General features: G+C 57.6%; 7 protein-coding genes across 7 annotated transcripts; 6 read left to right on the top strand and 1 right to left on the bottom strand.

Moving 5' to 3' along the window:
• The first annotated feature begins 382 nt into the window (after positions 1–382).
• GGS23DRAFT_34477 (UBC-like protein) lies at positions 383–1,907 on the top strand. The gene is made up of 4 exons (XM_051513080.1): positions 383–539; positions 608–702; positions 776–1,509; positions 1,574–1,907. The coding sequence occupies exons 1-4, from the start codon at positions 478–480 to the stop codon at positions 1,652–1,654; spliced, it is 972 nt and encodes a 323-aa protein (XP_051377232.1). The 5' UTR covers positions 383–477; the 3' UTR covers positions 1,655–1,907.
• GGS23DRAFT_34478 (uncharacterized protein) lies at positions 1,908–4,004 on the top strand. The gene is made up of 3 exons (XM_051513081.1): positions 1,908–2,449; positions 2,511–3,174; positions 3,227–4,004. The coding sequence occupies exons 1-3, from the start codon at positions 2,161–2,163 to the stop codon at positions 3,648–3,650; spliced, it is 1,377 nt and encodes a 458-aa protein (XP_051377231.1). The 5' UTR covers positions 1,908–2,160; the 3' UTR covers positions 3,651–4,004.
• Positions 3,720–4,154, top strand: GGS23DRAFT_592291 (uncharacterized protein; the record flags this gene model as incomplete). The annotated part of the gene is made up of 1 exon (XM_051517860.1): positions 3,720–4,154. The coding sequence occupies one exon, from the start codon at positions 3,720–3,722 to the stop codon at positions 4,152–4,154; it is 435 nt and encodes a 144-aa protein (XP_051377230.1).
• Positions 4,155–4,342: 188 nt separating this feature from the next.
• GGS23DRAFT_545950 (Ribokinase-like protein) lies at positions 4,343–5,245 on the bottom strand. Its single transcript, XM_051515009.1, has 2 exons — positions 4,735–5,245; positions 4,343–4,653 (listed from the first exon to the last, which is right to left on the bottom strand). The coding sequence occupies exons 1-2, from the start codon at positions 5,237–5,239 to the stop codon at positions 4,433–4,435; spliced, it is 726 nt and encodes a 241-aa protein (XP_051377229.1). The 5' UTR covers positions 5,240–5,245; the 3' UTR covers positions 4,343–4,432.
• Positions 5,246–6,575: 1,330 nt separating this feature from the next.
• Positions 6,576–7,964, top strand: GGS23DRAFT_34391 (inositol monophosphatase). Its single transcript, XM_051513072.1, has 3 exons — positions 6,576–6,821; positions 6,962–7,821; positions 7,875–7,964. Exons 1-2 carry the CDS (start codon positions 6,704–6,706, stop codon positions 7,756–7,758), a joined length of 915 nt encoding a protein of 304 aa, XP_051377228.1. The 5' UTR covers positions 6,576–6,703; the 3' UTR covers positions 7,759–7,821; positions 7,875–7,964.
• A 284-nt stretch (positions 7,965–8,248) lies between these two features.
• Positions 8,249–10,577, top strand: GGS23DRAFT_609197 (uncharacterized protein; the record flags this gene model as incomplete). The annotated part of the gene is made up of 4 exons (XM_051520254.1): positions 8,249–8,354; positions 8,431–9,217; positions 9,342–9,638; positions 9,750–10,577. The coding sequence occupies 4 exons, from the start codon at positions 8,249–8,251 to the stop codon at positions 10,495–10,497; spliced, it is 1,938 nt and encodes a 645-aa protein (XP_051377227.1). The 3' UTR covers positions 10,498–10,577.
• Positions 10,578–14,736: 4,159 nt separating this feature from the next.
• GGS23DRAFT_545935 (MFS general substrate transporter) lies at positions 14,737–17,540 on the top strand. Its single transcript, XM_051515008.1, has 4 exons — positions 14,737–15,359; positions 15,422–15,540; positions 15,606–15,852; positions 15,923–17,540. The coding sequence occupies exons 1-4, from the start codon at positions 15,290–15,292 to the stop codon at positions 17,134–17,136; spliced, it is 1,650 nt and encodes a 549-aa protein (XP_051377226.1). The 5' UTR covers positions 14,737–15,289; the 3' UTR covers positions 17,137–17,540.
• The last annotated feature ends 256 nt before the right edge of the window (positions 17,541–17,796 follow it).

The raw sequence follows: 17,796 nt of genomic DNA, 5'->3' as shown, positions 1-17,796 counted from the left end.
GCAATACAGGTTAGGTACCTAGGTACATAATGTAGTAGGAGCTAGGTACCCACAGGCACCTCTAGCTCCTACCTGTGGCTGACGTAGATACTTATGTACTATGCACATATCATCTCCCGGCAAGTGGGACACCGGCGTGACCCGACTAAACGCCGACCGCCGACCAACGAGCCGAGAAAAGTCAAGCATCCCGCTACCGGTTTATCGATAAGGAGAATAGGTCTCCTTAGGTAATGCATCATGCATTGATGCTTCGCAGGACCCATGTAGAACACGGCAGGTTCCATGTCGTCGCCTCACCAATCATCTCCACGATAATCTAGCGTTGCTGAATGCAAGATAGCGCTTAGGCCCCTACCGACCCAGCATACCTTTCTCTACTTCTCTTTGGAGACCCGAGATACCCATGCGTTCTCGTTCGGCCTCACGTTTTCTTTCCTGTTCCCGGATGCGCCTCTTTACAGCTCCTGATGCACCATGACCTCTTCCAAGCTGAATGCGCTACCGGCGCTGAGGCGGCAGCACCTCCTCGTGGAGTTGTATGTGTTCTCGCGCTATCGATCATGCCCTTTCTGTCTCCCTGGGTAAAGCTAACTCGTCCCTCAAGCGCCGGGCTAAAGCAAGCCTGTCCCGAAGGCGTGTTCGTGAGCCTCACGCCCGGCGACCCCAGCCTTTGGTCCGGCATTCTGTTTGTTCGAGACGGTGAGAGTGCCCTGCTGTTTGCGCATCCACGCCCTGCGAGATTATAATTGTGGCCTAACCGAATAACCAAAAGGCCCTTACGCCCCTGCGGTGTTGCGATTCCAGATCTCGTTCCCCGACTCGTACCCCCAACTACCACCGCTCATCACCTTCTCGACCGACATGTTCCATCCCCTGATCACCCCTCTGAGCACGTACATGTATTCGACCGACGTTCAGGACGACGGCACCGTGAGCGCAACCGATGCAGAGCTGTTACCTCCTGGCGGATTTAGCCTTAGGCACGGGTTTCCCAACTGGTTCAGGAGACAGAGCCGGAACACCGCCAGTGTCGCGCAACAAGGTAGACAGCAGGACGGGTTGCAGACCCCCCATCGGCCCCCTCCTCCCTCTATGAGCAGCGCAAGTACGCCTGGCTCGAAAGGCTCCGCTGTCGGATCATCCCCCGGGTTTGCCCAGACCAGCCGAAAGGATACATCCACATACGAAGTTCTCTGGTACATACAGAGCGCCTTCGGCGACGAGGATGTGCTAGATTCCATCCCCCTCGAAGCTTCCGGTAACCCCGGCGCCTGGCACGCTTGGCGCGCCCATCGCGTCGAAGGCGGGAAAGTGTTCTGCGACAACCCCCCGGCCAGCACCGGTGCGATAGGAGCAGGTCCTAGCGGTGCCACGGCCTCCGATTCCGTGAGAAAACCCGGAGACTGGAATTGGGAAGGCGTGTGGGAAGAGAGAGTCAAGAAAGCAGTCTCCGCGAGCTTATCTGAGCCTGTCTTGTTCGGTGGAGTGGGCGCCGCCGACGATGTTGTAAGCCCGGGTCTCCTTCCTTCAGACCGCCCAGCTTGTGTAGCTGCTAACGCATCCCCAACAGATTCGCTTTCTGAATATGGAGGAAAATGACGTGGATACCGTCAAGGACAATCTCTTGCGAACCTTGAGTGACAGCTCCTGACGGTAGTCTTAGCGTCGGCGTGTGTGTGCGTGTCGCGCATGAAGAATGGAAACCGCGGCTTTTCTTGGTCTTCTTCAGAAGAGAGATGATATACCCAAACGGCATTGCAATCTAATTTACTCCTGACCTTTAACGCATACCTCGAGGGCATCAGGCATATTACATCTTTTGTAATCGCACTCTTCTTCCTTGCTCTTATCAGCACGAATACGAAAATTCGATATCTACCCTACGGTTGCAATCGACGGAACTACCGGCGATGTCCCAGTCTTCTCTCGATGCCGGTATCATTTTCCTGATTGCCTTAGTCCCGACTGCGCTTATCGTGATTTTGGCCGTGACGATCTTGAGAGGCTTCGACCTTCTACCCGATCTCCGGTCTCGGGTATGGTCACGGAGTCGAGGTGATCATCCAATCGCTACCCACGTCGCAGAGCCTCTGGGAGACAGCTCCACAACTATACAAAGCACCTTTATCGGCCAGGTTGTTGACGAGTCGACCCGAAATGTCCCCCGACCCTTGCCCACCCACGATGCGAATGGGCCAATTATCGGGATTCGATATCCCTCCTCCGCTGCGCGTCATCAAGCGTAGAAAATCTATGCAAATTCCCCACGGTAGTCCGAGAAGGACTAGCGATGGGAGCCTCGACAGCGACCCCGATCGCCCGTTAACCGTTATCAAGAACCGGAAGCCTCAGAGTATCATCCGCGGGGGCATTTCGAAGGCAGCCGACAAACCAATTCAAGGTCGCGGTCCTAAGGAGCTCTTTAGGAGTGTCACCGCGAAAACGGGTAAGCGATCTTAGTTCCGAGGGGACTTGGTTCTTCATTGTCGTTAACAGGAGCCTCGCAGGTTCAAGCAAAACGTGGGACTCAGCGACTCCGAAGGCTGACAAGACTTCACCTCGCCGCTCGGCGAGTCTGCAAGTGGGACAACGGCCATCTTCTCTCACGTTTCTCACGAAGCTTCGTTCATTTTCTAGGAGCAGATCTCTGTCTATAAAGGACCCTATACATCGATCCAGCCCACGATACCTGAGCCACTCTTCGCGTCGGCCAGCGGTCAGGTCACCCCGCGAGAACCTTGGAGCGATTGCTAGTTCGCGGGATCAGTCTCTAGATATATTCTATTCGGGGCCTACTTCCTACGCCGGCAAATCAGGTTCTTCAGACCTAAGTAGCGAGCCTTCTTCAAATATACAAGACTCGGGCCCCGAAGCGCCCGATCCGTGCATACTTATCCCGCACATCCTGATCACGGCGGAGTCGAGGTCGTTAAATGACACGCGGCCAAGTGTCTGGGCGGCAATTGAAATATCTGGCCAGTTATTCCGCCCGCGTACTAGAGAGTCACCCCGCGACCTAGCACACGCTAGTGTTAACCAGGCCCCTTGCCTATCTGACGACTTCGGCGACGCTAGCTTGTCACGGTATGGATATCTCTATGATATAAAGATAGACGTCCTACCTACCGTAGAAAGTCGCATCATCGATATCATAGGTGATACGTCCACGAGGTATGGAAAATAGTCCCCGTGTGAAGACGCACATGCTCACCTAGATGGTCAGTATCATCACCCCTGGTTCTAGCCACCTCGTATTGGCCCATATCCAGCTTGAAGCTTCAAAAGCAAATCAACTTAAACTATCTAAGTGTACGTCGGATAGTCTCATGGCCGATCTTGAGTCCCAGCTAGGAGATTTCAGGACCGAATACGTGCACGTCCGGGTCAACTATTGCCATTCAGGCTTCCCAGCATCTGGAGCGTGCCTCGTCGAGGACGGCGTATCAGTGTACCAAACTCGATTGGAAACAGCAGCCACGGGAGCCATCAGAAGGCAGAACCCGGCATCTCTGTGGTCCCCTCGACAGACTCCCACGGCTAGCCCGATATTCGGCAAAATCACATCGCATTGGGGGCAGACCCGCGCCGGCGAGATCATGCGTGGGATCATGGCAAGCCGCTCCGGCCCTCGCAAGGCGGCCTACTAGGCGGGCGCCGGCTGGGCCGAGGCGAGTAGACGGGAAGACGTCGGCGAGTCGCCCGGCAGCTGCGCGGGGATGGCTCTTCCCGTGCCGCGACGGCGGGCTAGCCTGAAGCGGTCGCCTCTGGAGAAGGCGGCGGACCCGGCCAGGAGGATTTGGACCGAGATGCGCCGCACGTCCTCGGGCCGGCGCCCGGCCTTCCACGTGAGTAAGGCGGATGGCCTGCCGGCCGCGGCGACGCTCGTGGACGCGCCCGACCCCGAGGAGCCCGGCCGCAGGTCGGACGCGGTCCACCGCCGCCGCGAGCTCATCCGGGAGACGGCGCTGCGCAACGAGCGGTCCATTGGCGCGGACAGCCTGAGGAGCCTCGTGCCGTCGATCGCGGAGGACACGAGCTCGGACGGCAGGGGGGGCAGCGTCGCCGAGTCCCCGAGCCCGCCCGGGAAAGGGGATCTGCGTCCGTACGGGCCCAGGCGGGAGGGGCGTTGGGGGCTGGGCAATTTATGGTGAGGGAATCGCATCTCCCATCAGTAGAACAAAGTAGTGATGGTCCTACACAAGACGCGGTGTCGCACTCGGCTAGTAGTCGCGATAACCCGATCAAGCTTTTAGATAGTCTAGGGGTATTATTCCACAAACCTCTTTTCTGTAACAACCAACAAACTTCTATGCATAACACACACGTCGGAATACTGCATTCGCTTATTTTTCTTCCTATCCTATATACTTTTTAACATGATGCGTGATTATCCCATTGTGACCGTAAGAGGGGCAGTTTTCCCCCACGACTACAATTCGTCGCGCCAGGGAATCGAATCCTGAGCTCCCAGCCTCTCGACCGTCTTGGCGGCAGCGCGGTTTGCCTTCTTGACGGCCTCGACGATGTCGAAGGCCGGGCCCGAAGCGACCACGTCGAGCGCGTAGCGGCCGACGAAGGTATCGCCCGCGGCCGTCGTGTCGACGACCTTGGCCTTCTCGGCGGGGAGGAGGCCCTTGGCGGCGACGGCGACGGCGCCGGCGCTATCGCTGTCGCCGTCGCCGTCGCCGCCGGCAGCGCTCATGTAGTAGACGCCGCGGCCGCCGAGGGTGATGATGACGTTGCGGACGCCGCGGGAGAGGAAGTCGCGGGCGACGGCCTCGAGGCCGGCTTCGTCGTCGAGGACGGACTCGGAGGCGAGGCCGCCGAGGATGGCGGCCTCGGTCTCGTTGACGACGAGGTGGGCGAGGCCGGCGTAGGCGTCGGCGGGGAGGGGCACGGCGGGGGCCGGGTTGAGCAGGACGGGGACGGCGGCGGCGCGGGCGGCGCGCAGCGCGGCGAGGACGGTGGCCAGCGGGATCTCGAGCTGCATGACGAGCAGGTCGGGGAGGGGGTCGCCGAGCGCGGCCGGGTCGGCGAAGCGCGCCGCCGCGAGGCTGTGGTTCGCGCCCGGGCTGAGCACGATCCGGTTCTGGCCCGTGGGCTCGTCGACGATGATCACGGCGACGCCCGTGGCGAGGCCCGGGTCCGCGGCGGCCCCCGAGACGTCGACGCCGTGCCGCTCCAGGTTCGCGAGCAGCGCGGGGCCGTAGGCGTCGCGCCCGACGGCGCCGAGCATGCGGACGCGGGCGGTCACGTCGTCGCCGTCGTCGCCCCGCTGGGCGGCGGCGCGCGACCGCGACAGCTTCGCGCAGGCGATGGCCTGGTTGGCGCCCTTCCCGCCGGGCGAGACGGCGAACGAGCTCGAGGTCAGGGTCTCGCCGGGCAGGGGGTGGTGCGGCACGTAGGAGACCAGGTCCATGTTGAGGGAGCCTAGGACGGTGATGAGCGGCAGGGGTTTCCTGCCGACGGGCGTCGCGGCCATCTCGCGAGGTGTTTCCTGATCTAGCCCTGGCCTGACGGGCGTTGGTCGGCTCTTTTCTTCGCTCCTCCTCTTCCTTTTCCTCTTCTTCCCTTTTTCGATCCCTACCGAGTCGGAAGTTTCATCAGGGAAGCGCCCTCGACGCTACCGTGCCCTGATTTCCCAGACGGATCGTCCCAGAATGCCCAGGTGGCCAGGGATTCTGATGCAAGTTGGCGCGTCGGGTGGATGTGACGGCGATGTAGGTGGAGGTTACGTTGGAGGACGTCAGGACGCCACTTCGGGTCAGCTCGGCAATCGTCCCGACCGCCAGAGAAAAGGGGCTTGTCAGAGATAGCGGGGCCGGTCGGTTCCCACCGACTATCGCTTACTGCGGTCTAGCCGCTGGAAGCCGACCACTACCTCCCTACCTGCCTACGGTATACGACACGACACTCACCTCAAGATGCCGATAGTCCGTATATAGACATACATGCGATTCTGCAAGGTAAGGATGTGGAAGTTAACCGGCCGATTGTCCATGCGGCATGTCCACTCCGTCTCGGGCGAGCGATATACCTGGTATGCGATCGCTGTAGCTTAAATGCATACGGAGATTCCGATCTCGATCCCGACGAAGTTCATAGATATCGCCGTATCCGCAACCTCGCCAATGCTTACTCTCATCTTATCTGCTGAGGTAGGCACGTCCATAACATCAGATACATTACGTCACATCTGCACGAGGCCTCTATTTTGCGACATGTAAGAAGGCAAGAGCCAACCTGAGGCGTTGTCGTAACTATATTACAGGTAGGCACTACCTAGATGGTATGGGTACCTGCAAGTACCTAGGTACCTCCTCAATGGTGGGGGCGTCTCAAGGAAGTCCAGCAGAACTGGGCCAATGATGCGCCCCTGTTCTCCCACATGCGGTATACTTGGGTACGTAGGACCTGAACAACCCCCGCTGGTGGTGCTCCCTACGACGTAATGAGTGCTAACCCACTGCGGTATCCCGTCTCTCGACCTCCCCTCAGTCCCGTTCGCTCCCAAACCCCACCTCCTCAAGCACCTTTCCCCTGGTCGGACAACAACACAAGATGGCCGAGCTTCCAAAAATATCCTTCTTCTCCCCTTCGTCCTTCTCTCTTATCTGGAATCGATAGCTAGGTAAAGCGCTAGCTAGCTCGACTACCTACTTATCTCTTCAAGACAAGTTCGGCTTTCGAGACTACGAGAATGGCCGACCTCAACCTCCAAGAGATCCGCGATACTCTGGTGGTGGTGGCCCACGAGGCTGGCCGCATGATTCTGTCCGCCAATCCGACCGATATTTCCCAGGGGACGAAGCTCAACTGTACGGATTCAACTTCTCCGCCGCCCCTCTATGTTCCGTACGGCACCGCCTAGGCAGTTTCTGTGTCTAGTTCTAGGCGATGCGTGTGAAAAATACCTGCCCACGTAACTAGCTACTGACAAGCCGTCCGCCTTCTATAGCTACCGACATCGTGACCGAGACCGACAAAGCCGTCGAGGACCACGTCTCCAAGCGCCTCTCGGAAGCGTACCCCAGCTTCGCCTTCGTGGGCGAGGAGACGTACAAGCCGGGCGTGCAGGTTACCGCCGCGCCAACCTTCATCGTCGACCCCATCGACGGCACCAACAACTTCGTCCATGCCTTCCCCCACGCCTGCATCTCCCTTGGCTTCGCTGTCGACCATGTCCCGACGATCGGCGTTGTCTACAACCCCTACCTCGACCAGCTATACTCCGCCATCCGGGGACAGGGCGCCTACCTGACTGAGGGAGCCATCTGGGGGCTTGAAGGAGGCCAGGGCCGCCGCACCAAGCTGCCTTTCTCGAAGCACCCGCCGGCCCTCGCAGGCCTCGACACCACCCTTGTGGCCATTGAATGGGGCGCCGCCCGTGACGGCCCCAACTTCGAGCTCAAGACCGAGGTCTTCAAGCGCCTCGCAGCAAGCAAGGAGAATGGTGGTTCCATAGTCCACGGCTTCCGCAGCCTTGGGAGCGCCGCCCTGAACCTGTGCGCCGTCGCTGCCGGCCAGTTAGATATCTACTGGGAGGGCGGCTGCTGGGCGTGGGATGTGTGTGCTGGTTGGGCCATCCTCGCCGAGGCCGGCGGAATCATGGCCGGTGGTAACCCCGGCGTCTGGAACCCCCGGGTCGACGACCGTAAGTACCTCGCCGTACGCGGCGCCCCCAGCGGACAGAAGGAGATTGTCGAAGAGTTCTGGAAGGTCATCGGAGATAAGAAATTGGATTACGATAGTTGAAGGCGCAAGGGATTGGGGTGAGAATAGAGAGAGTGGAGCTGCCTATGAACTAGGTAGTTGATGGTAATTGCCACAGCTTCCTGAGAAAGGAAGCCATTTCCTAATTCCCTCTGTAGGCACAGGCCGAAGGGTTACCTATCTACACAGGGCAGCTGAAGTAGGGCAAAGCGGCAGAGGGATAGACTATTGACTCAGGGAGCTCTGATGACTGATAGACAGACCATCTATAGATCGTTCATTCCATCCCGCGTGCCTTTCTCCCCCTTCTCAAGCCACGAGGAATCTCGTCTGGAATGCTTGAGCACTATAGACTATTTATAGTCTCGAGCGATAGCCCACTTAAAGCCGTTTCCGGACTTCTAAACATTCTCCAAAGAAATCCGAACCACTTGCTCACCAAACATCATTCTCTTAAATGGGATTAGATGATTGAAAGAAAAAATTTTCAAAAACAGTAGCAGCAATAATAGTAGCCACCACAATAACGACGATGATAGAGCGAGCGACCGGCGCCCAGCACGCCCGGACCCCGGCGCAGGCGGGCTCGACGGCCAAGGGGTGGGACAGCGAGGAACTGCGGAGATGCGGCGCGATAGGTTGGTCGATAGGCCCCTTGCTGCCCAGCCCATCACCACCTCTTCCCTCTCGTTACGCGCTGACGACATAACCCAGGCACGACGACGCCGCGGGTGCTGGGCCTCGAGAACGCGGTGCACCCGGTGTTCGCGGGGTGGGCGGGCAGCGACGCCGAGGTGGCTCTGCGCGCGGAGCTCGAGCAGCCGCTGCGGCTCGCGAGCCGCGTGCTGCGGGCCGCCGGGCTGCCCTGGGCCTCGGACTTCCTAGCCCACGGCGTCTTCGCGCCGGACTACGGCGGCCGCGCCCCGAGCTGCCGGTGCAGCTTCGGCTCCGGCTTGGGCCCCGCGGGGGCCGCGGCGGCTGCGAGTGCCGGTCCTGCCGCTGCCAGCGCTGCCGCTGCTACTACTACCATCGTCCGGCACCACCGCCGCCGACGGCGCAACGCGGGGTCCTCGCAGGAACATAGCGTGGGCGGGGAGGAGGACGCGAGGGAGCGCGGAGGGCAGCGGGATGAGTGGCTGCGCACGGCGGAGGCCCGGCTCGCAGATGAGGCGGTGGCGCGCGCCACGACATGGCAGCTCGACGCCCGGATATTCCGGCAGCGGGGATGGGTTGGGTACACGTGTCGGCACCCGCGGTGCGGAGGGGCCTCACTCGCGGTGTCCGATGACGGCCACGGGGCCACGCGCAGCGGAGGAGACGGGGGTAGGAATAGAGAGGGAGACGATGAGCCGGCAGGGAGAGCTAGCAGGTATAACGACCTGACAATCCTGGTGGCTGCCGAGTTCCCCGCGCGGATGGCGGAGCTGAGGAGGTGCGGGAAGGAGCACGGCGAGGAGTACTTGCTCACGGCGTTCATGGCGGCCGTGACGATACTACACGAGTGTGTGCCCCTTTTTCTCCCCCCCCCCCCCCCCCTTTGCAATTCCATCTTCCCCTTCCCTCTAGCCTTTGAATTCGAGCGATGTAGCGATGGGCCTGGCCGCTGCTGACAGAACCGTTTCCAGACTCGGACACGCGATCTACTGGATAGACCGCCGGGCAGTGCCAGGGAACCTTCACGAGCCCTTTTACGGCGGCGACCTCGAGATGGAGCTCGGCGACAGCTTCGTTGCCTCTGTCTTTGGCGGGTGGGTACCAGTGCCGATCGGCGACCTGACCGAGGCCGATCGAGAGGGGGGTGGTGGAAGGAGAGGGACGAAACTTGGCTTCGAGGACGGTCTCGCGTGGCGGCAGTTTCTGAGCTGGGATTATCATAGGCTCCGCCCTAAGCACCGCGCCCACTACTCGATATCCGTCGACTAGTAAGTCCTCCTCCCCTTCCTTTTCGTTGATTTTATGTGATGAAGTTGCGTCGGATCAGGTAGGTGAGCATATGGTTGAAGGGGTAAAAGGCTGACCATCTCTCGGAACAGCGTCGCCCGACTCTTCTCCGAGCAATGCTGGCTTGATATGCGCGACGACCCCGCAAGGGATCTGATTTGGCCGCGGGTGCTTACAACGGAGGATGTCCTTGGAGAGGTCGGCATCTGCGCGCGGGCGGCTACGGCGGGCGGCCATGCAACGGCCGCCATCGCGGACTTTCACTGCGCAGGCGAAGGTTGGGTGTGGAACCGGCTCCCGGGAGGGCAGTTCCGTATCCCTCAGTACGATGGGTACCTCTGCCCGGATATGGACTTGCCCGTCGCCACCGACGACGTGATTGAGGAGCCTAGACCGCGGCTGTCCTCGTATACCACAACGCTCTTAACACCGCCATCATCAACAATAGTAACAACAGCAGTAACTCTAAAACCAGCGGCAGTCCAGATAATGGGGGTGGGTAGCGGGAAAGCCGGTCAGACGTCGGTCCACAGAACTAGGCCGGTAACCACCATGCCGTCCGTGGGACATGATAAGAATCACGAGAAGAGCAACAACGATGCGTACGGGAAAAAGAAAAACGACAGGCCCCGGCGGCGGGGACATTGTGGCGCAAAAGAGACGGGAGAGGAGGGAATCTCGGCGCGCACACGACTCTGTATGGTGGAGCGGCCGGTGTTAGGGGACCGCCCGAGCAAGTCGGAGATATCCCTCGACGAGCTGAGGAGCCGACTGTCACAATTACTAGGGGTGTCGCTCTACGAGCTCGAGGAGCTATTCGAGGCCTCTCGGTGTGCGTAGGCGGGCAAGGAAAGAATAGAAGAGAAGGACAAGAAGAGCGAGAAGTGGAGTGAAACGATAAGCGGGTTTACTCGGGTCGTACCTACGTGAGCTAGGTAGGAGCCCAATTCGTCTGCTGGCTCTGTTTAAGGTGATTGGGTCGTGCGTAACGGGGAGGCGGATGCTTCAATCATATCAGGTAGGGTGCGTCGATCTGGGTGCGCATCATCGCGTAGCATTTGCTGTAGGGACCGTGGGAGAACAGACAATCCGCTCGGCATGGCGTCTATGTCTTGATAAGGGCCGCCGGATAATCGCAATTTATGCATTAGGACGGTGGCTTCTTGCGCTGCTCCCTGTCCCTAGACGACTACGGGAAAGGGAGCGAGCTCAATTTTGGAGGCACGATACCAACCATACTATAAGATACTTAGATATCCAACCGGTTGGATGATTTGCAGAACTCACCGGCGGCAACGAATTCTTGACCAACTACCGTTATTTTTTCTGACCGACGCGCGCCGCAGCATATATCATACGCCCGGGAGTATGTATGAAGCCCAAACATAGCGAGCAGTCGATCGTCGGTCTTTCTGAAGGATAATCATGACAGACCGGCAGATGCCTACGCATTTAGTGACTCCAACTGGATCGGAGACGCACATGCCTGCCCAATGACGTTCTTCAAATTACCTAACGAAGCCGTAAACAACTGTCGGTGGTTGGGCACAACCATCAATTGTAGGTAGGTATGGGTGAGACCACGCAGGGGAGAAATATAGGCCCTGCGCAAGAGATGGCGAGGTTATGCCCGTCCCAGCAGAACTGAGAAATGGCCACAGGATACCGCCCCCGAGAGAAGGCCCGTGTGAGCAAACAGCGTCCCAGGTTATACATATGTAGCCCACAGAACTCCAACTAGACTCGACTCCAAGCGATGTTTTCGGAGCTATCAGGCATACAATGCTGCGTAGCTAAGCCCTCTAGTCAGGACATGCATTGCAGCCTACGTCTTTTGGAGACTTCAAGTCTTGCTTGGTTGCTAAGCGAGACGCGAGCTAGTCACCGTATCGAGAAGCGGTAATAAGGGGAACATCGATGCCCGGACGTCGACATCGTAGCCGGGGGTGCCCAATGCAACCAATTAGGAAGACATACGCAGGAATAGGCCGTACTTCTCCCGCATGATATCATTTCGCAGTTTCTCTTGTCGATCCTTATCCGAAGCTTGTTGTTTAACGGTGGTTGAACAAGTCTGCTAGAGAGGGACAATATCCTACTGGTGCTTATTGAACATGACACCGCACGAGATTTTGGAAAAGGGGGCAGGGCTGAGGGAGGGCAAGGGATCGAGGCAATTTTGTGCAACGCCGTAGACTGCGTACGTACCCGGAGACGAGAGGGAGGCAGCCATAGGGAGGCAACCACAGAGTGCGAGGAGAGAACGCAACGAGGGAGCGTATAAGAGAAATTCCCCGCAAACGAGAAGAGCGGTGGCCTGACCACCGTATGGCTGCTCTCCCCGCGTAAGGAATGTTTGTTAGCGACTTGCCCAGTACCACAAGACTGCGCAGTGTGGTTCTCTAGTTAAAGCCGCATGAGACAGTGGCGACGGCAGCAAGGGGTCCGGCATATTTTATTGTTTTCCCCGTTACTTTGTTCATAGCATGATGGGTGCGGTAGTGTGCGGCAGTGAGGTAGGGCGGCAACGTAGTAGAAGTGCTAGGTGCGAGGGCACCCCGGGGCGGCCACTAGCCGCATGCGCGAAACCCATGCGACATGCTATAACGGCGGGGACTACCTGGCATTGCATGATGCGACCTAGGAAGGATGAGAGAGACCTTGCCCTGTGCTGGTGCTCTGTGCTTGTGCTCGCACATATTATATGATATGCGATGCGCGCGATAGTGGGGGGAGCGAGACGACAAGGAGGAGCTAGAGTAGTACAGCTAGTACGGCTGGTAGGGGGGAGGGGGGAGGGGGGAGGGGGGAGGGGGCACTTAGACGAAGGCCAAGAACGACAAGAGTATGGGTCCTTGCGCACGACATGAATTAAACTAGACGAGAATGCGGGCATGGTGAAGCCTAGCGGCGGTTGAAAATTTGCGTGATGATCGAGAGAGGATGGCGGGCTGGTAGGGCGACAAATCCGCGAATTTCCGGTGTCGGGACTACCGGAATGGGCGCCGAAGTTGACAGTTGATAACGCGGTCTGCGCTAGTTGAGTCTGGCCATTTTTGAGATCGCCTGGTTTTGACCCGGCCAACCTGACCGGACGAGGCGCAGAGAGGGATTTGTATGTGTCATGCATTCAAAGTCGACGGAGAAGGCCCTGGCGGAGAACGAGATGAAGAAGAAGAGGGACAAGCCACTTCTCCACATGTCTGTCGAATCCATCTCCAAGTAAGCAGAAAAGGGCGATGCATGTAAGCATGTATACCTACGCTCCGCAGCTATCGCGCCGTCCGCCAGCCTTCGTTCTTGACAGGCTAGGTCGAGACGATGATTCTAAAGAGAGGAGAGAAACGGGAGAAGAGGAGCAGAACACCAGAGGGAAATGGGCCATCTCGGGCTCGTGGGGGGGTATCTCGCACTCCTTCTTTGCCTCCTTGCTTTTCGGCTTGCTCAGGCAGGCGGCTATCGGCAGGACTTGTGTAGGTAGCGAAGTCGGTAGGAGTAGGGGGTAGAGAGGACGAGTTGGGAAGAACGGAGGAGGCGGAATTTCCCAGCAACTACCTAGGTGACTAGGTAGGTAGTTAGGAAGCGAAGAGTGGGCCGAGTTGACCCACCAAGTACCAAGTTGACTAGTGCCTGGTCAACAAGAAAGGTGACTAGCGCCTGGTGCCCCTCCCTTAGCGTCTGGAAGATCTCTCGATTCGGCAGCGCCACGAGATTGTGCGCAAGTTGATACGTCCCTTCTGTAGAGCGATACCGCAGCCGACGGCAGCCTACGAGGAACCATGTGAAAACGCAGCCGCCAACACCTGGGCCCCGCACTGCCGCCCGAATCTGTATTACACGATTGGCCAGTCTCGGTGCGCCGCAGATCACCAAATCCTGCCCTGCCTGGGGGTCGCCTATCTGGCTGTCTAGCTGTTGATATCGTCTCTCTCTACGCACATATATGTCTGTCTGTCGATTACCCTGCAGTGCTCGCATCGAGATCGTTCCGTTTTCGATGTGACGCCGTAGGACCTCTGTATCCTACCCGCCCACGTAACGTATCCGCATCGTGCCGCGAGAACCATGGAGGCAACGGCTGTGCCATGCGTGCGTGCGTGCATTGGCGGCTGCAATGCCGTGGAAACGGGGAGGCGCCCAATGGAGTCTCGTCGGCAGCGTGCACCATTTGCCACGCCCAGGACAGCCGTCTACACGTATCTAGACCGCCAGACGGGCGGAGTGGACGACGCCAAATTCGGTTCGATTCTGCCTTTTTCTTTTTCGTCTTCCCTCCGGGCGCCGCATCCGGGGCTATCGCCCAGGCGCCATCCCTCATCTCGGTCGTCCTTCGGGTGAATCAACGTTGAACCTCTTCTTGCCCGACTGCGGACTTCCAGCGGGCGGGGGGGTGCGCGTGTACGGAGATGTCTGTGTGGGTGTTTGCGCTCAGACGGGGACAAGCATAGTGTGTTGTTGTCGTTGTCGTTGTCGTCGTCGTCGTTGTAAAGATCAGCAACGGCCAGCTGTTGGAGTGGTACCTGACCGGGTCGGTGGGTCTTCAATCACCCGTCTGTGTCCGCAGTTACAGTTGCGAAGTTGTGGATGGAAATACGAAGAACTCACCTACGCTCTTTTCTCTCTCGCCCTCGCCATCTCCGATGCCTTGCCTGCTGACGTAGTACCCATGATGCACGCAGACGTCCAGTGGGTAATCATTAAATATCAACAACAATAGCGATAATACTGTCTGCCTACCTACCTACCTACCTACCTCCCTCATTGTTGGCCCAAAAATGCAGGTATCTACCTTTTACTCCCAGGTATACTATAGGTAGGAACCTATAGGTAGATGCAAAGAGGTAACCTAGGTAGGTTAGGTTAGGTATGGCACCTAGGCAAGGTAGGAAGCTTAGCATGAAGGCTGCAAGAAAGAAAGAAAGAAACTATTGCCAACCTAGCCCTGCGCGCACGCGCTATTAGATAACAACGGAGGCGATGCGTTGAATACAAATAATGACTTATCGAGGTCGACTATCATGGCAGTAACGCAGATCCACACTGTCCTCTCCACATTTCTTCTTGACACGTCCGATTCATCGTACATTTCTCTGATTCCTCCTCCTCCCATCCTCCTGCTCGTTCCCACCCTACTACCAATCTTACGAACCCGCCAACCCTTCGAATGCTACCCTGTCTGCTCGCCGGCACACCTGCTCATGCCAATAACCGCCATCCGACTCTGCGCTGCTCGTTTTAATATACCTATATAATACCTACCACATAATCCTGCTTCTAGACCTGCTCAGAGACCGAACTCCGGCTCTGCTCCTACGTTTGTCTTTTGTGCTCCGCAGCACGATACCACCCCTCGGCGTGACAGCTTGATATACGTTCAGTGACGTAGATAGAGAAAGAAGAGAAGCAAGATATCAAGCCGGAGAAGAAGAAAAAGAAGAAGCGAGCTTGCGAAGGCAGCTCTCCGCGGATAACGCACTTGGCTGTCCGACCGGATGAAAGGGAGAGAAAAGGCACCACCTGCCGCCGCAACACGCGAGTTGCTTGCTCTTCTACTTCAGTGCCCCGCAAGCCTCAGGTCAAGTGCCAAGTGCTGCGTCTGCTAGTCGTAAGAACAATACCAAGTTGCGAAGCAATGGTCCTAACAAAGCAGAGATCAACCCGAAATCCGGATGACTTCCCCACCGTTCAACTCTTCATACTAGGTGGGCTCCCCTCCTCGCCAGAGTACAACTTGTGACGGCTCATTATTGACCTCCGGCCGCAGCCATCGTCCGCCTAGCTGAGCCCATCGCTCTTACCTCCATCTTCCCCTACGCCTGGGCCCTCGTGAAGAGATTCAAGATCGGCAACGAGCAAGATGCCTCGTTGTACGCCGGCCTCCTCGTACGTATAGACGCGGGAGAGAACGCGCTATCTGTCACGGGTTTATTAACTCCCGGGTGCTCTAGATCTCCTCCTTCGCCCTTGCCGAAGCGCTGATGGGCATGTATTGGGGCGGATTATCCGACAGAATTGGTCGGAAACCCGTCCTCTTGCTAGGATGTGTCGGCACGATGTTCAGTATGGTAGTAGTTGGGTTTTCTACCAATATCTGGGCCGCTCTGTGCGGACGGGCGCTCGGTGGGTTGCTAAATGGCAACATCGGCGTTATCCAGACCATGGTTGGGGAATTGGTTACCAAGCCAGAGCATGAGCGTAAGTCCAAATCGAAAGGCCCCCAGCAGCCGCTTCTCGATACATTCACAACACAATGCTAATGTCGCAGCTCGCGCCTATTCTGTGATGCCTTTTGTCTGGTCCATAGGGACAATCATCGGGCCGGCGATTGGAGGCATACTCGCAGATCCTCATGAATCCTATCCCGGTACCTTTCCGAAGGGTAGCCTATTCGCTGACTTTCCTTATCTCCTCCCCAACCTTTGTTGCGCCGCCCTTCTACTAGTCAGCATCTGCCTAGGATACTTCCTGCTTGAGGAGACACATCCCGACATGGCGCCACGCGTCATGCTCCCCGATGACACTTACGTCTCCGACGAAACCCCTCTCATGGAAACCTCAGATGCGATTAAGCAGCCCGCTGTCGATCTACGTTCGGAAACATACGGGACGTTCAGGGGTAGAAACAGCGTCGAGTTCATTCATGATCCAGTTCGCCCCAAGGAACCGAAAGGGGGGAAGTGCTTCAACATCTTTACCAGGCGCATTATGGCTCTCGTCATTGCCCTCTCGATTTTCACCTACCATTCGATGACTTACGACCATCTTCTGCCCATCTTCTTCGAAGACGAGAGGGTCCCCATCGAGTACGCTCCAGGAGGGGGAATTCTCTCGCATTTCAACCCCCTATACTCACCCGGCGGCCTAGGCTTATCCGTGCAGTCCGTGGGCTTTATCATGGCTATAAACGGGGCAATTGCGCTTTTCGTCCAGGTTGTAGTGTTCCCCCTGGCCGCTGAAATCATTGGTGTTTTTAGATTGTTCATCCTCGCTACTATCTTGCACCCGGTTGTCTATGCCATCGTCCCCACTCTAGTCCACTTGCCGGACTCTCTGCTGTATGTCGGGATCTACTTCTGCCTAGCGGTTCGGAACGTCTTCTCCATCATCCTGTACCCTCTTCTTCTCATCCTCATCAAGGAAGCCACCCCTTGCCCGTCAGTCCTGGGAAAGGTAAACGGGTTTGCAGCCAGCGCCGGCGCAGCCTGCCGCATGGTAGCTCCGCCTGTCGCCGGATACCTGTACACTATCGGGTCGCAAATTGATTGCACCGGTCTCGCATGGTATGGTAGTACCCTCGTTGCCATAGTCGGCGCCTTTCAATGCTTCTCGGTCAAATGTGACCGGAAGGAGGATGTCTCGGAGGAAACTGGGAGGTTGAAGCCGGTCCATGGCATAGTAACCGTCACAGAGGTAACCCAGGGCGAGGAAGACGAGGGGCCTAATGGACAACCTTACGAGACATCCAGGTACGCGCTATGAAGCTAGGCTCAGTGTTTCAGTCTAGATGATTTCATGATATCAGGGGGGGGGGAGCACCATGATGAGGAAAATGGCGGGTGCGGACAATGTGCGGATAGTTCGGCGTTTGTGGGCTACAGGTGGGGGATTTAGGGGAAAAAAGAAAAGGAGGGGCCGAGGGGGCCTTAGTTTCGAATACAACGATATCCCTTCGTCGCAGGTCCGTGAAGTGCCGTGTTTCCTCCTCTTTCCCTTCGCTACATCTTGTATCTACTTGTGGTTAGGGAGGCGGGAATCCGTAGTGTCCGTTGAGGCCTATGAAAATGCACAGATGGTCTATCAGCGACTTGCTACTGAAGTCAGCAAGTCGCCGGTTAAGCGAGCTACCAGCCAACTGCGCGGCAGCGCACCCCCCTCCCCCCCCCAACCTGCCGCTACAGTCACACAGAATTAAGGAGAACAGAATTTGCCACAAATATATACCGTGAATTCTTCGTAAAAAAAGCAGGCCAGCGCAGCCCTTCTACAGAGCGAAACAGAGCAGCAGAACATTACAATGCGCACGCGTGTGCGCCGGCTTTATCCCCAGAATAGTTACGCCCGGCCGTTTTCGACCTAGGCCCAAACCATATCCACCTGTATGTATGTATGCACCGTGTCGTGATGACGAAAGGACAAGCC

The sequence above is a fragment of the Durotheca rogersii genome, assembly GCF_024521655.1.
Source record: "Durotheca rogersii strain YMJ 92031201 chromosome Unknown GGS23scaffold_1, whole genome shotgun sequence".
Lineage (NCBI taxonomy): Eukaryota > Fungi > Ascomycota > Sordariomycetes > Xylariales > Xylariaceae > Durotheca > Durotheca rogersii.
Note: the sequence above shows the minus strand (reverse complement) of the source record. Positions and strands in the feature narration are given on the sequence as shown.

Coding starts and splice junctions, on each gene's coding strand:
- GGS23DRAFT_545935 (XM_051515008.1), top strand. CDS start 15,290: ATGGTCCTAACAAAGCAGAGATCAACCCGAAATCCGGATGACTTCCCC. Junction 15,541..15,605: donor CGTTGTACGCCGGCCTCCTC/GTACGTATAGAC, acceptor CGGGTGCTCTAG/ATCTCCTCCTTCGCCCTTGC. Junction 15,853..15,922: donor TACCAAGCCAGAGCATGAGC/GTAAGTCCAAAT, acceptor CTAATGTCGCAG/CTCGCGCCTATTCTGTGATG.
- GGS23DRAFT_34478 (XM_051513081.1), top strand. CDS start 2,161: ATGTCCCCCGACCCTTGCCCACCCACGATGCGAATGGGCCAATTATCG. Junction 2,450..2,510: donor GAGTGTCACCGCGAAAACGG/GTAAGCGATCTT, acceptor GGAGCCTCGCAG/GTTCAAGCAAAACGTGGGAC. Junction 3,175..3,226: donor ATAGGTGATACGTCCACGAG/GTATGGAAAATA, acceptor CTAGATGGTCAG/TATCATCACCCCTGGTTCTA.
- GGS23DRAFT_34477 (XM_051513080.1), top strand. CDS start 478: ATGACCTCTTCCAAGCTGAATGCGCTACCGGCGCTGAGGCGGCAGCAC. Junction 703..775: donor CATTCTGTTTGTTCGAGACG/GTGAGAGTGCCC, acceptor AATAACCAAAAG/GCCCTTACGCCCCTGCGGTG. Junction 1,510..1,573: donor TGGGCGCCGCCGACGATGTT/GTAAGCCCGGGT, acceptor CATCCCCAACAG/ATTCGCTTTCTGAATATGGA.
- GGS23DRAFT_545950 (XM_051515009.1), bottom strand. CDS start 5,239: ATGCTCGGCGCCGTCGGGCGCGACGCCTACGGCCCCGCGCTGCTCGCG. Junction 4,654..4,734: donor CGGCGTCCGCAACGTCATCA/TCACCCTCGGCG, acceptor GCGCCGGCGCCG/TCGCCGTCGCCGCCAAGGGC.
- GGS23DRAFT_34391 (XM_051513072.1), top strand. CDS start 6,704: ATGGCCGACCTCAACCTCCAAGAGATCCGCGATACTCTGGTGGTGGTG. Junction 6,822..6,961: donor CCAGGGGACGAAGCTCAACT/GTACGGATTCAA, acceptor CGCCTTCTATAG/CTACCGACATCGTGACCGAG.